This window comes from Oncorhynchus kisutch, linkage group LG4 (assembly GCF_002021735.2).
Source record: "Oncorhynchus kisutch isolate 150728-3 linkage group LG4, Okis_V2, whole genome shotgun sequence".
NCBI lineage: Eukaryota > Metazoa > Chordata > Actinopteri > Salmoniformes > Salmonidae > Oncorhynchus > Oncorhynchus kisutch.
Window position 1 is genome coordinate 43,506,513 of NC_034177.2, and position 16,508 is coordinate 43,523,020.

Consider the following 16,508-nt stretch of genomic DNA (forward strand, 5'->3'; position numbering starts at 1 on the left):
GGTTAATTAACTGGTGAAGGACCCTCATTAATGTATTATAGATGAACAGTGGGACCGGGCTGGGCTGCCTGGTCTGTGGTGGATCAGAGCAGTTGGAATCCACCCTCCAACATTTTCTAATCTGCACAGCAGGCGGGCGGCAGCCCGCATCCTTTCATGTTGAGAGATAGTGTTCCTTTCTGTTCTCGCCTTTTTTTTTTATCAGCTAAGCCTGCTAAAGGATGGTCAATGAATCACTCTTCTTCTCTGAACTCCTTCAGTCTCTCATGTTGTTCGGCCTGGTTTTTATTGACTCTATGCACCAGCAGGCGGCCGGATGGCCAACAGGTGGCCTTGACACTGTAGTAAAGTACAATCCCTTATTCTGCTGCTGTTGTGTGTAATTAATTGTGGTTCCTGTGTTCTGCTGTTTCCCTCAGAGCGAGCGCGGCGGCGGAAACTGCGTGAGGAGAAGGCCTGGTTGATATCCCAGGGGAAGGAACTGCCCCCCGAACTGCTGCACCTGGAGCCCCACTCACCCATTCGACGCTCCCGCAGGACAAAAGAGTTGTAAAGAGCCACACACTACTACTCGACACTAGAGTACTGATAATTTATGGACAGTGAATTTTTGTTAAATGTACTTGTTTTTCCAATCAACAAACAAAACGCATTCCACATTCACAGATGTGGCAGACATAAGTAACATAATAAAATACATGTTAGCTATTTCAGCTTTAGCTGAGACAATGAACAAATCATTTGTTTTACAGCACCTTACACAATATGTGTAAATACACACACACACACACATTTCCTTAATCGCCCCATTCACTCTGTCCAATTTGAAATATAGTTCAGTATTGGAGACCAGAGTCTATCAAACTTGGGCTGTCTCTTGCGGATGTCATAAGTGAGCTTTTCAAGAGGAAGAAAGTTAATCTGGTCAATTCACGTTTTAAATGTGAGAAGAATTAGCCCACCGTAGGATTTAAAAACAATTTTTTTAGCAAACTATATGATAGTCATAAACAAATGTTCTCTGTCTGGATCAAGAACACAGTCCTGCTGGGCATTAAGAAGTTGGAGACAGGGTCATATCAAACTGTGCATCTGTTTTATGTGCAGCAGTATGTATAGATTGCCAAAATCTGGTAATCTCTCTTCAGCTCGAATACATCATGGTACATATTTTACAATCAGGAGAAATGTCTGTATTCATTCTAAGGAGTCGTCTTGCTGGGGTGTAATAAAATGATGTGTCTAATTTGAAGATCTCAACAATAAAAATGGATCTTGGCACATTGAATTCACTGCATAGCTCTTAAAAGGATTTCAGAGTAGTTTGGTTCTGATGAAACAGGCTGGATAAGGTCCTGATCCATAGAGGATGCCAAAGATGAAAGTTGGATTCGCTCAGGGCTTTTGGCAAGTCTGGGTTGTACACTATAGGTGAGTGGGAGCATATCTGGGAGGAAATGCCAAGGCATTTCTTAGTCATTCCATGCTATTAGGGTGGCATAAATCACAAGGGTTTTGGGTATGTTTGCCCACTTCACGAAAGTTATTAATGAATATAATTGAGCTTAGGGGCAATGAACCACAGGATTGGGCCTCTCTCTGAATCCATGTTGAGTCTTGTCCGTCTGTGATCCATGTTAGGATGTTGAGGATTAGGGCAGACCAGTAGTACAATTGAAGGTAAAGACCACCCGACCGTTACTAGACACCATGGCATTTGGATGAGTATATAGGGACCTAATCCATTTAATGAAGTTTGGGCCCATATTGAACTTTTCTAAGACTGAGAACAGAAAGTTCCACTCCATCCTGTCGAACGCCTTCTCAGCATCCAGTGATCCCTGTCCTGCTGGCGTCTTCTGTGTGTTTACTTGATCAATAATATCAAAAAGACGGTGAATGTTATCAGAAGATGATAGTCATCTTTTATTATTTTGGGAAGAAGAGTGTTTAGTCTTTTGGCCAGCAATTTGGTAATTATTTTGTAGTCAATCCAACAAGCTTCTGGTCCGGAAGGACGATCAGGATAGAGGCTACTTGTCTTTTATAGCAGAACTGTAATGAGGGCTGTGTACATAGTCTGGGAGAGTGCCGTTTTTGCAAAAATCATCCAGCATTGGCATGGAAATAGGGCTAAGCTGGGGCCAAAAAGCTTTGTAGAAGTCTCTGGGGAAATCCATCTGGGCCTAGGGACTTGTTAGGTGGCATGGAGATAATTTCCTGTAGGACGACCTCTGGAATGAAGGGGGAGTTGATCGTTTTGGTATTGAGATTCCCTCTAGGAAGGAATAGAGTTCTGCATGTTTTCTCTCAGAAGTATATCATTTGCGGTAAAAGTTACATTTGTCTTATTTGGATCATATGGGACTTCGTCATCTGCTGTTCGGATGGCTGTGATTGTACGCTCTGACCTCTTTTTTTCAGTTGGTATGCAATCAATCTGCTATACTTATTGCTATACTCATGGTGTTTGTTTAGTAAAGATCACTTTTTTGATCAAGTTTAGTTTGGCTCTGGCTGCTTTAAGTTGACTCCAAGAGGTGCTGTCTGGAGATTGTTTATGTACTTTTTCGCAGCGTTAAAGCTCCCTCTCAACGTCTAACCTGTGTTTCCGTTGATTTCTTAGAGGAAGCATATGGAGTTAGATGACCTCTTAGTGCGGCTTTGGCAGAGTCTCACATTTTGGCCAGAGGAACAGGATAGTCTTTGTTGTCTTGTGTGTAGTTGTCTAGCCATGTAGTGACCAAATGTATGGAATGCTTTGTTTGATAACATGGAGGTGTTGAATTTCCAGCTCTTTTGACCTCGGGATGTTTTTACCGCGGTCAAAGCGGAGGCGGACAACGGCGTGATCTGAAAGCGCTATGGGTCCGATTGGACAAGTGGCAGAATTTATGAAAATCTTTGGCATAAAAATGTAATCTATACGAGAGTAGTTATGGACATTGGATTAGTATGTATAATCCATAAAATAGCTATTAGTCTCTCTCCAGATATGTCAGTTCCATCTCTTTCGTAAGAGTTTTTTGTCGATCTAGTGTTTGTTGTCGGGACTTGATGATTTTTGTCCAGAGTTGAGTTGAGGGTACAATTAAAATCAGCCAGCCAGCACTCCAAAGTGCGAAGCAATTCTCATTGAACAGGGTTATCATTTTCAACATGAAAGCAGGAGTATCTGTGTTAGGGGCATATCTATTTAAGATGGCAATTGGTTACCCGTACAGTGACCCAGTTATTAGAATAAATGAGTGAATTTGTTTTGAACATTTTCTCAATCTTTTATTGCAGCTATGAAATTGATGATGATTATACGGCGTTGTACAAAGGTAATGTATATGCCCTGTCATCTATGCAATCATCACTGTATAATGTCTGCACGTGTAAAGCATATTGACCTGCACATTTTTCTGGACAGCGAGCCAGGAGATTTCCTCTGTTCTGACTCCAACTGCCTTGGTCCTCCTCTCTTTTTGCTCTCCCCACAGTGTTGGAGGCCCTGAGAGCCCACAAAGATGCCTGGCCCTTCTTGGAGCCTGTGGATGAATCCTATGCCCCCAACTATAATGCGGTCATTCAGGTGAGCTCAGTGAAAAGGAAGGTTCCAAACTGTCAAATGACAGTTAGATGCCTCAGTTATGAGTTTTTGTAGTTGTAATTTGAGGTCGTCAATAACACAAGTAGTCATTTATGTTTGCCCTGATTTTTCCTCAGACTCCGATGGACCTATCCACCATCGAGACTAAGCTGAATGAAGGGGAGTATATTGCCAAGGAAGAGTTTGTGTCTGACATGAAGCTCATATTTGAAAACTGCATAGAGTACAATGGGGAAGACAGCGGTAAATACACACACCTCTTAATTTTGATCTATAATCTCGTAATTTTTTGTCAAATTTCGAATGTCCCAAAAATGCCTGGTTTTTGGGTTGACTTTGGACTTGATTTATGAATATGAGATAGTCAAATTGATCTAAGTGCACGTGGTGGAGAGGAGGGGAGAATGGCTGCGTTGGGGGAGAGCTCTAATGTGGCTCTGTGTGACAGTGATGAATGGGGAGTGATTGAGCTGTGCATCAGGCCCTGCAGCATCCTGCCTGCTTGCCAGAGAGACATTCTAGCCCCTAGTTAAGCGCCCTGTCTGGAGCCATCCATCCGTCTGAATGCACTCCCAAGGGAGAGGCATGGGGGCTAGGGGTCAACCACACCAAGGCCCTCTGAACAGGTCAACCTGCCGGCCAACGCTGGGGTCAACATCGCCTGGCCCCACAACAGACGAGTGTGTGTCTGTGTGCGTGGCATGCAGATAATACTCATGGTGCTTGTGTTTTTCTGCAGAGTACAGCATCATGGCTGAATCCCTGGAGCGTTGTTTCAGCCGGGCGCTACTGAAGCACTTCCCGTCGGAGGACGGCGACACGGACGAGGAGTTCCACGTGAGCGGCGAGGACCGTGAGAGAGACCGCAAGGAGAAAAGGCGAAGCAAAGGCAACAAACAGGCAGGGCCAGAAAGCTTGATCCGAGCCACCGAGCAGGCCTCACGCAAACGGACACATCCAGGGGGCAAGGGCAGCACCCCAATGGAGGAGGAGGGGAATAAGCCAGCACAGCCACCCCCTCCCCCCCACTGGGCCAACGGACCCCCACACCCCCATGGCATACCTCATGGACAACCCCATCCTGGGAACCTTTACTACCCAGCACAGCAGGTAGCTGGCCATGCATGTCAAAAACAATATTTCACATAGGAGAAAGTATATTTTACTGCTTTAGTAGGAGTTGGTAGTGAATGAAGAGAAAGCAAGTTTTTCCCCCTTTTTACAGAGGAGCTAAAAGGTAGTTCTAGATGATTACAAATGAATGCATTACATTTTAGACATGAGATGTTGAACTGTCATCCATTCTGCAGCAGCTCCAGCACCCCCCTAATCCCCACGGCCCACACATGTACGGCCAGAGGATGGACCCCGGCTACGCCTACCCTGGACAGGGACACATGCCCCGGCCTGGGGATCCCAATGCTCATCACATGCCTCAACATTACAGCATGCAGGTGAGATCAGCTCAGAAAACAATCGAAGGAGGTTTCACACATTTAATTCGGAGCTATCCAGTATCTGCTGTACTCGCACAATGTTTTGTGTGTTTCTGATCTGTCAGTTGACTTTATATTTGCTGCTATGCACATACTAATAGATGTTGTGTTCCAGACACACATGCGTGATGGACACCACGTTGGCCATGGATACCAAATGGGGCCTGATGGCCGGCCTCTTCAGCCACAGCACCACCGGCAGCAGCACCCCTACATGGGTCCCACCCATGGTCCCTCACTGGGCCCCCGTCCCGTGGCCCTCCAGTCTGGGGGCCTCTGCACCCCCATGCCCGACAGCAGCATGTACTTGTCCCGCCAGCGCACCAACGGCCACCCCCTACACCCCGGAGGGAACTGCTACCCCGGGCCTGACGTCCCACCACGACACAACTACCCAGCCTTCCATCCAGGCATGGGCATGCCTCCTAACATGTGGTCAGGGATGAACCACCAAGGCCAGGAGAGGCCCAGTGGACCTGGGAAAAAAGTGCAAAATATGGCTAACCACCAGCAGCTCTCTTATAACCCTGGGGGTCCTCGTCCCATGGGCCCCAAACCCTGGCCAGAGCAGCCTGGGGGCCCTGGAGGGTACCCCTCTCATCCCAATGGACCCATGGCCCTGCGGACCCCCATGCCTCATCAGGACTCCAGGCAGTGTCTGGCCTCCATGCTGGAGAGCCCAGAGATGATTGCCCTGCAGCAGCTGTCTGCCTCCTCCACCGGACTCTCTGCTGGCTCCTCTCACCAGGACATGGGCAACTTCCAGCAGCAGCCCCTACAGGGTGTTGGCAGCGCCCCAACTCACCCCTCGCAGTACCACCCTCCCCCTGAAATTCAGCTGCTGCGTCCTGCCAGAGACAATGGCCCGGACAGCCAGGCTGCCCATCACGCAGATTTGAAGCCGAAAGGTAGGAATGACCTTCTCTGCTTTAGAGCTCTACCTCGCAAACTTTATGAAAATTGACCTTTTTTAAAACATTTTAATTCAGGACTTTTCTGTCATTTAGTCTATATTTCATAAGCAAACCCCTCAACTCCCCTCAACAATGCGATAATTGTTTTTCACAGTAAGTGACAAATTAAATATTGACCAGTTTAATGGAGTGTCTCGTGACTTGCTTTGTGAGATGACATGTCGTCACACTGCAGCAGTGTTCATTTTATCAGTCTTTTAAAAAAAAATTTTTTAGTCTAGTCATTTAGACTAAAATAGTATTAAAGATGCACTATGCAGAAATCGCTCCTCCATTTGCTAGTTGCAAATATTTGAATAGCTCGCCTAATTTCAGTTTGTGATAAAACAAGCAAGGATAGTGTAAAGAATCAATCAAATGTATTCATGAAGCCCTTTTTACATCAGCAGATGTCACAAAATGCTATTAGTGCTAGGTTCCAGCCTTAAAACCCCGAACAGCAAGCAATACAGATGTAGAAGCACGGTGGCTAGGAAAAACTCCCTAGAAAGGCAAGAACCTAGCAACAAACATAGATAGGAACCAGGCTCTGAGGGGTGGCCAGTCCTCTTCTGGTTGTGCCGGGTTGAGATTATAATCTTACATGGCCAAGATGTTCAAACGTTCGTAGATGACCAGCAGGGTATAATCATCATCATCATCAGTGGTTTTAGAGGGTGCAACAGGTCAGCACCTCGGGAGTAAATGTCAGTTGGCTTTTCATAGCCGAGCATTCAAAGTTAGAGACAGCAGGTCAGGATTCCATATCCGCAGGCAGAACAGTTGAAACTGTAGCAGCAGCACGACCAGGTGGACTGGGGACAGCAAGGAGTCATCAGGCCAGGTAGTCCTGAGGCATGGTCCCAGGGCTTAGGTCCTCCGGGAGGGGAGGGAAATAATAAATGTACCATCTCAACCGCTGTGAAATGTATTTTCCATTACCAACAATATTGTATTTTCAGCTGTTTGAAGTAGAGGTCGACCGATTAATCGGAATGGCCGATTTAATTGGGGCCGATTTTCAAGTTTTCATAACAATCGGTATTTTTGGGTGCCGATTTCTGATAATTTGTTTTATTTAAAAAAATTATACCTTTTTTTTATTTAACTAGGCAAGTCAGTTAAGAACACATTCTTATTTTCAATGACTACCTAGGAACTGTGGGTCAACTGCCTTGTTCAGGGGCAGAACGACAGATTTTCACCTTGTCAGCTCAGGGGTTTTAATCTTGCAACCGCACAGTTAACTAGTCCAATGCTCTAACCATTGCACTCCACGAGTAGTCTGCCTGTTATGCGAATATAGTAGAAGCTAAGGTAAATTGCTAGCTAGCATTAAACGTACCTTTTTTATAAAAAACAATCACTCATCACTAGTTATAACAACTGATCCAGTTTAGCAGGCAATAATAACCAGGTGAAATTGTGTCATTTATCTTGCGTTCATTCCACGCAGAGTCAGGGTATATGCAACAGTTTGGGCTGCCTGGCTCATTGCGAACTAATTTGCCAGAATTTTATGTAATTATGACATACATTAAGGTTGTGCAATGTAACAAGAATATTTAGACTTGGGGATGCCACCCGTTAGATAAAATACCGAATGGTTCCGTATTTCACTGAAATAATAAACGTTTTGTTTTCGAAATGATAGTTTCTGGATTTGATCATATTAATGACCAAAGGCTCGTATTTCTGTGTGTTATAATTAATTAAGTCTGATTTTGATAGAGCAGTCTGACTGAGCAGCAGCAGGCCCGTAATCATTAATTCAAACAGCACTTTTGTGCGTTTTGCCAGCAGCTCTTCGCAAGCACAGCGCTGTTTATGACTTCAAGCCTATCAGCCTAATGGCTGGTGTAACCAATGTGAAATGGCTAGCTAGTTAGCTGGGTGTGTGCTAATACTGTTTCAAACGTCACTCGCTTTTAGATTTGGAGTAGTTATTCCCCTTGCGCTGCAAGGGCCGTGGCTTTTGTGGAGCGATGGGTAACGATGCGTCGACTGTGGCTGTTGTCTATGTGTTCCTGGTTCGGGCCCAGGTAGGGGCGAGGAGGGGGACGGAAGCTATACTGTTACACTGGCAATACTATAGTGCCTATAAGAACATCCAATAGTCAAAGGTATATGAAATGCAAATGGTATAGAGAGAAATAGTCCTATAAATACTATATTAACTACAACCTAAAATCTCTTACCTTGGAAAATTGAAGTCGCATGTTAAAAGGAACCACCAACTTTCATATGTTCTCATGTTCTGAGCAAGGAATTTAAACTAGCTTTAGCTTTTTTACATGGCACCCATTTTTACATGGTACATATTACTTTCTTCACCAACAATTTGTTTTTGCATTATTTAAACCAAATTGAACATGTTTCATTATTTATTTGAGGCTAAATTTATTTTCTTGATGTTTTATATTAAGTTAAAATAAGTGTTAATTCAGTATTGTTGTAATTGTCCTTTTTTTTTTTTTTTTTTTTATCGGCCGATTAATCGGTATCTGCTTTTTTGGTTCTCCAATAATCGGTATCGGCTTTGAAAAATCATAATCGGTCGTCCTCTAGTTTGAAGGTAGTGTACAAAACTGAAAGTAAAGGAAGCAAAACCGGAAGTTAACAGGAAGCATAAAAATAGTGCACATAGAACAGATCTACCGCTTCTTTGACTTGCTTTCAATGTGAATAACCAATCTATAACCCACATTTCTATTTGAATTTGGTCAGGTTGCCCAAAAAGTTACATATTGCAAGTTTAAGTGTCACATTTGTGTGATTTGAATAATGATTGTCTAGTTGTGAAAATAATGAAAACAGTAGGACATTTTAGTCAACTATAAATGGCCTTTAATTTTAGTCACATCACATTTGTAATGCCTCATTAACCTGTAGTAAACATAAGTCACTGACTTGTATACATAGCCTTGTCTAACTAACATATTTTTCCACATGACATTCTATTTTATGATTCTATTCCCAACAGCTAAATTAGCAGAAGAACACATTACTCTGCACCAGGTTAAAAAATCACACCCCTTGACAGGGCTCCAGATTAACATTTTCCCCTGGTGGCACTAACTTTTTCCGTTTTTTTGGCACCAGCCCATGATTTGGTGGCACCATATTTTTCCACGGCATCAAACAATAGAAAATGCATGATTCAAGGTATTTTTATCTGCAAACTAACCCAATGATTGTCATGAATTGTGGGTTGACGGTAAGGTATTGTTATATTTTACTGTTAAAGTAGGGCTCCAGAAAGTTCATAATTTTATTGTTCAATAGAGATATGGCTACATCTTTACATGCACTTTATCATAGGAACATTTATTTTGGGGCTAATTCACCACATGAGGAAGTGAGAACTCAAAACACAGCTAGATCGCTAACGCTAAATATAATACCCACTACTAGTAGTGCTGTATTAATCTAACAGTACATTTAATGTCCTAAAAGAACTTTGAAGTTGTAGCCTTCTACCCTATGCACGCACAATTGCTATTGCGCAGTTTGCGGTTCATATCTTAAAGCCATATCAGATATCTTGATTGTAAAATAGTTGATATTGAGCTCAATATTAAGAGATGACAAATACAAATCCGACCCACAGAAAGCTGAGAACAACAGTAGTTGCTTCCAAAGCTATGTATTTCCCACAATTGGATTTTGAAGTGTTATACAATCGGAAGCCTTTTCTTCCCTAAGAGCACCAAGTGGCTCACTCATCACAGCAGCAGGCCCCAGCCAAACAGGCCTAGGGGCTGGGCAGACACTCTCATTACAGGAATTATGAGGATAATGCACTTTATTGTTTTAACAGACGGAAATTAGGATGTTTTACAACTTTGGAGTGAGGTGGTCATGTAGACATAATGACTGTTCAGCTCGCACTGACGCAACCAATTAAAAATGTAACTCGCACAGCCAAGTCAAAGGGTTGCAAAAGGCAACTAAATGGTAGCAGTCTGGAGCCCTGCCCCTTCACATATTGTAACTGTATTGTAGGCCTAATCAAAATTCTGTCTGATAGTTTACTGCAACCTAACTAGCTAGCATTATCAATCTGTTATTATCTGATTGTGTGTGTATATATAAACTCAGAAAAAAAAGAAACGTCCCTTTTTCAGGACCCTGTCTTTCAAAGATAATTCATAAAAATCCAATTAACTTCACATATCTTAATTGTAAATGGTTTAAACACTGTTTTCCATGCTTGTTCAATGAACCATAAACAATTAATGAACATGCACCTGTGGAACGGTCGTTAAGACACCAACAGCTTACAGACGGTAGGCAATTAAGGTCACAGTTATGAAAACGTAAGACACTAAAGAGGCCTTTCTACTGACACTGAAAAACACCAAAAGAAGGATGCCCAGGGTCCCTGCTCATCTGCGTGAACGTGCTTAGGCATGCTGCAAGGAGGCATGAGGACTGCAAATGTGGCCAGGGCAATAAATTGCAATGTCCGTACTGTGAGGCGCCTAATACCCTGACTACACCGCTCGCGTTGCGTGCGTGGCAAAATAAATGTAGGAATCTGCTCGCACGTGTCAACGAGCGTCTGCGTTGCCAAGGGCTAAAATAGAAGTCATTCCTATTTCTGATGCAGATTGCGCTGCAAGTCCTGCCTCTCCCATCTCCTCATTGGTTTATAGAAGCAGGTACCCATGTGCCATCTCCTCATTCGTTATACCGAAGTGGATGATTGAAATATGAATTGTGTTGCCGGTTGTCGTGGTACAAGTTCAAATCTGAAAAAGCCTGGAAGGAGGAGAGATGACTAGAAACGATTCGGTTGACCGTTTTATGTGTGGATTAATTGTGGGAGTAGAGGACCTTGTGCATTTCAGGTAAAATAACTTCATGTTTATATCCCAGGACAAATTGGCTAGCAACAGCAAGCTAGCTAAGACCAATTAGATAGCAAGTGCAAGCTAACTAGCTATATTGCCATAAATGTTTAATGCTTTTCGACCTGTCCCCAAATTAATGTAATTGGTTCAGAGTTTGTTTTGATATTTTAACCTGCGTGTCGTGATCACGTTTGGTGTAGGGGGACAAAATAAATTTGCGCACGCGCGCAGCCGGTTTGGATTCCGTGAAAGACCACGCTGCAGAACGGACAGGTGATCGTCCTCGCAGTGGCAGACCACGTGTAACAACACCTGCACAGGATTGGTACATCCTAACATCACACCTGCGGTACAGGTACAGGATGGCAACAACAACTGCCGGAGTTACACCAGGAACGCACAATCTCTCCATCAGTGCTCAGACTGTCCGCAATATGCTGAGAGAGGCTGGACTGAGTGCTTGTACGCCTGTTGTAAGGCAGGTCCTCACCGGACATCACCGGCAACAACGTCGCCTATGGGCACAAACCCACTGTCGCTGGACCAGACAGGACTGGCAAAAAGTGCTCTTCACTGATGAGTCACGGTTTTGTCTCACCAGGGGGGATGGTCGGATTCGCGTTTATCGTCAAAGGAAAGAGCGTTACACGGAGGCCTGTACTCTGTAGCGGGATCAATTTGGAGGTGGAAGGTCTGAGGTAGTGTCACAGCATCAGGCTGCGCTTGTTGTCATTGCAGGCAATCTCAACGCTGTGCGTTACAGGGAAGATATCCTCCTCCCTCATGAGGTACCCTTCCTGCAGGCTCATCCTGACATGACCCTCCAGCATGACAATGCCACCAGCCATAATGCTTGTTCTGTGCGTGATTTCCTGCAAAACAGGAATGTCAGTGTTCTGCCATGGCCAGCGAAGGGCCCAGATCGCAATCCCATTGAGCACGTCTGGGACCTGTTGGATCGGAGGGTGAGGGCTAGGGCCATTCCCCCCAGAAATGTCCGGGAACTTGCAGGTGCCTTGGTGGAAGAGTGGGGTAACATCTCGCAGCAAGAACTGGCAAATCTGGTGCAGTCCATGAGGAGGAGATGCACTGTAGTATTTAATGCAGCTGACTGTTACTTTTGATTTTGACACCCCCCCCCCCCCCCCCCCTTTTTTTTTTGTTCAGGGACACATTATTCAATTTCTGTTAAGGAAGAATTCTTCACTTTTCTCATTGACTTCTCAAACCCCTAACCCCGGCTTGGCCTGTTTCGCAAGCTTCCCCGGACGTCTCACAATGTTGGGCCGCTGGGTTTAGAAACTGTGGCGTGCTGCTCTCCTCTGTCACGTGACTCAGCTGCCTATTGCTGTGCTCAACACACGCACACACACACGGCCCTCCCCCTCCCTCCCCATAACAACACTCAGCAATAGCCTGCCTGACAGTCAGCAGCAGCAGGTTAAAGTGAAATTATTATATTTTTAATTTTATTTTTAAATGCCACGGTGCAATTTAGAAGTGGCCTAAAAACCTGCAACCCGCGACAAATACATTTTCATCCACAACCGTTTTCAAAGCCGGAAAACCGCAGACATGGCAACCCTGCCAGGCAAAGAGGTGACTCGTGAATGACCTGGGCATGAAACTTTGTCCCTTTTTCAATACTAGAACATGAAAAACAGTTTGATTACTAGAATTTGTTACTTTCAGTACTTCTGTCAAATATCTCATGTCATATACGGATTGAGAGGATAGTTTGTCTAGTAATTTGTTTTGAATCTTCAAGGGGGCAGTAGTAAGCTGGCCAGGCTGCTTGCGCACGCAGCTGACAGACTCCAGAAGCGAACTTTGGGAATACTTTGCTTACAGAGCAGATGGTGAGGGCAAGCCCACCGAAACAACTATGCAAAAGGTGTTCTAAAGCAGTGCAAGGGATGTTGGGTGGCAAAACGACAAACTATTTTAGACATGACATTTGCATTGTACTGCTATTCTACTAGCAACTAAATTATAACTGAGTGACAATGCCATGAACATTTATTCAGCGTGACATTCATGTGAGTACTGAGCATTATAATATGATTACAACCCAAAAGTAACGTGAAATGCACTCAACTTAGCAATGACAGCAATATATTTAGACTACTTCGCATTTGTCTGGGATTAGTAGCAGTAGCCGCTAGCCAGCCAGCAGCCCTAGGTGGAGCGTTACACCTTGGGAGTTGAAATGCACTCTGGGAATCGTAGTATGCTGTGTAAAATCCATAGTATTTCTATGGCGTGTAGGCTATTGCAATATAGAAGTTTCAGAAATGAGCTTAAAGGTGTTTTTTTTTATGTAGTTTTGGCACTAAGCTATTTATATAATCAGTTATTTCGCTTTGCTGAATCACAGGTCTAATGAAACAGTTGAGATTTTGTGGGCCTCCCGAGTGGCAGTGCTAAGATGCGTCACTACAGACCCGGATTCGATCCCGGGCTGGATCACAACAGGCTGTGATCGGGAGTCCCATAGGTTGGTGCACAATTGGCCCAGCATCGTCCGGGTTTGGCAGGAGGTGCTTTACTTGGCTCATTGCGCTCTAGTGACTTCTTGTGGCGGGCAGAGCACCTGCAGGTTTGACCTCGGTCGTTGGTTGGACAGTGTTTCCTCCGACACATTGGTGCGGCTGGCTTCCGGGTGAAGCGGGAGGGTGTTAAGAAGTGCGGTTTGGCAGGTGATGTTTTGGAAGTTACATGACTCGACCTTCGCCTCTCCCAAGCCCGTTCGGGAGTTGCAGCGATGAAACAAGATTGCAATTGACTATCACGAAAAGGGGGTAAAATGTTTTAATAATAGATATTCTGTTTATTTTAATTGGTCTAACAGTTATCAAGATATTGTTCAATGTATTATATATATGTATATATCTCTCTATCCCAGTGGTTATTCTGTCTAACTAATACCGTTTTTTAAATGTATTTTTTGCCATGGTATCGTTTCGCTATCAACTGTTATTTTGGTATCGAGTATCGTGATATTAAACCTGGTATCAAAGTCAAAATTCTGGTATTGTGACAACACTACCGCAGTGCAACATTGCAATGAGAAAGCCTTACAATTTTACTCATGTCATAAAAAGCTCTCAATCTCTCCAAAAACTATTGTCCAGTCCACATACTAGTCAGATTTTAGTCAAAGATAATTTAGTCTTTTTTTTTTTTCTTTTTTTTTTTCCTGGGTCTATTTAGTCTGGTCAATTGCCACTGAAAAATGTATTTCCGTGACTTTTTTTGTTGATGAAATTAGCACTGCAACTACCCTAGCAAGATGTTTTGATATGGAAGGATGAACCCAACATTTTTCACTTACAAATGTAATCATAGATCGTTTGTTAATTTTGTGTATCAATTAATTTGACCATTTTGAGTCTGTGCCAGGAAATGTAATAGGACATGCTGTTCGACAAATCGATTCTTTGTTTTCACTGTAACAACCTTCCACTCACTAAATGATCTGTCTTGACAGGGTCCACGTCAGATTCCAAAACATCCAACAACCATGCAGGAGCTCTGGTAACCCCCGTCCCATCTGAACAGGAACGCACCTCGTTCCCCCGTCCCACAGAGCCTCCCAGTCGCCCCACTCGGGGCATGCAGAGCCCCTCTGCTCCAAACTGGGGCAGATCACAGGAGAGGGTTAGCGGGACCCGGGAGCAGGCTGCGTCTGGGCTGGGACTCCCACAGAGCTCAGAGACAAACGACAACCAAGAGGGGGAGAGCAGAGGACAATCTGTCAGCCAGACTCCCCCTCATCAGAACAACCCTTCCATTGTTCATCCTCCTCACCCCCACAATGCACCTCACTCCCAGAACTCTCGTCACTCCCAGAATCCTCCACAGCATATTACCCAGAGCCCCCCCCAGCAAATCCTAGAGAATGCCACTCGTCTTCAGAACGCCCATCAACACAATACCCAGAATGCACAGCAACAAAACATCCCTCAACATATCACTCGAAATGCCCCACAGCAAGGATCCCAAAACCCCCACCAACAAAACTCTCAGAACACACCTCCACATGTGGCGCAGAATGTTCCTCAACCAATCTCTATGCATGGAATGCCACAGAGTGCCCCCCAGGGAGCCCAGCCTGGCCCCGGTCCATCCCAGCCAGCACCTCTCACCTCCCTGCCCCCCAGCCACCCTGTGTCCCAGTTGCCTCCCCAGCCCAGCCCAGATGACCAGAGGCCAAGCGAGCCCACTAGCAGGAGGGACTCTGGAGGCAGTTGTGGTAACTCCAGCATGATGAAGTCTGGACCTCCAAATGGCATCTATAAACAACAGTCGTTCAGTCCCAAGGCACAACAGACACAACCCGGTAACCAGGGCCCAAGGGGACCGGCACCTGGACACAACCCAGCCATGCCTCCCCACTCCCAGGGCCAGGACAATGGAGCCATGCGTCAATATGGCATGGGCAGCCCAACACATCTGCACTATGGTCAACCTATGGGCAAACCCATGCCCCCTTCAAATCAACAGCCTTACCCGAACCAACCTGTTCCCCAGACCATGAACCCCCACCATAACCCTGCCGGCTACCCCACCTACCACCAGCAAGGAGCTGCCTATCCATACCACATGGCCCAGCAGCAGCATCCCCAGGGCCACCCTAACATGTACCCCCAGTACCAGCAGCAACACTTCTACCCCCAGCCCCCGGGCAACATCCGGGGGGGCTACCCCTCCGAGGAGTGGCACAGGCAGCAGCAGTACCAGCCTCGCCACCCCATGCCCTCCAACACCTACCTGCCTGCAACTAGTGCCAACGTCAATGGGCGCCTGAAGGAGGGCAGCAGCATGGGCTCCCCCCTGGGCTCTGAAGGCTCCGGGGGCAGCCTGATGTCCCCCAATCCCCTGCCCGAGGGCCCCCGTGGAGGATCTGTGGAGAAGGAGAGTAGGGAGGCCGGCAGCCCTGTGAAGCATCAGCCTGCTCGGGTGGAGGAGAGCTCAGAGCAGCCAGAGAGCCCCAAAGAGATCCTGGACCTGGACAGCCACAACGCTGCCGCACGCCGCCAGAGTGCCCAGCCCCCACCTCACGTGGCCAACTTCCTGTACGATTCCCGAGCCGTGCATACTGGGATGCAGCAGGGCGGGGCCCCGCCTCCCCACATGATGTCCCATGCTCCATACCCCAACCAGCCAGGTTACCCCAGTGGACACTATGCCCCCCAGAGACCCCACCCCCACCTCATGGAAGCCCTGCACCGGCCCCAGCACCTTCCCTTTCCCCCGGGGCAGACCCGCATGGCCATGTACAGACATCCCCAGGCCGGAGGCCACTTCCAGGGCATGATGGTCCAGCAGAGAGGCCTGGCGCCCGAACACTTCCTTCACCCAGGGTAAGAAAAAGCTACACTGGAGATTCTAACTGTTCATTTGTTATTTTGCTTTGATGGCTAGGAAGAGGAGGTCACTGATATCTATTATGTAATGTTGTAGGCAACAGATGATGTCTCCCAGTGGTCCCAGCAGTAAACAGGGAGTTTGAGCAACTCTGTGGGCGCAGGGTGAGTGATTATTCAATGGCGGCGGGGGGTTAAGGGCTATCACCAATCAATATTTCCGAATCCCTGTCATGTTT

General features: G+C 45.8%; 1 protein-coding gene across 1 annotated transcript in view; it reads left to right on the forward strand.

The window, feature by feature from the left end:
• LOC109888897 (cat eye syndrome critical region protein 2 homolog) overlaps positions 1–16,508 on the forward strand; it is a 62,530-nt gene that overhangs the window by 43,003 nt on the left and 3,019 nt on the right. The window contains exons 10-18 of the mRNA XM_031823002.1: positions 420–549; positions 3,289–3,326; positions 3,486–3,577; positions 3,712–3,838; positions 4,335–4,705; positions 4,906–5,049; positions 5,207–5,999; positions 14,391–16,266; positions 16,367–16,434. Coding sequence (XP_031678862.1) covers positions 420–549; positions 3,289–3,326; positions 3,486–3,577; positions 3,712–3,838; positions 4,335–4,705; positions 4,906–5,049; positions 5,207–5,999; positions 14,391–16,266; positions 16,367–16,415 — 3,620 coding nt within the window. The 3' untranslated portion in view covers positions 16,416–16,434. The remainder of the gene's footprint in view (positions 1–419; positions 550–3,288; positions 3,327–3,485; positions 3,578–3,711; positions 3,839–4,334; positions 4,706–4,905; positions 5,050–5,206; positions 6,000–14,390; positions 16,267–16,366; positions 16,435–16,508) is intronic.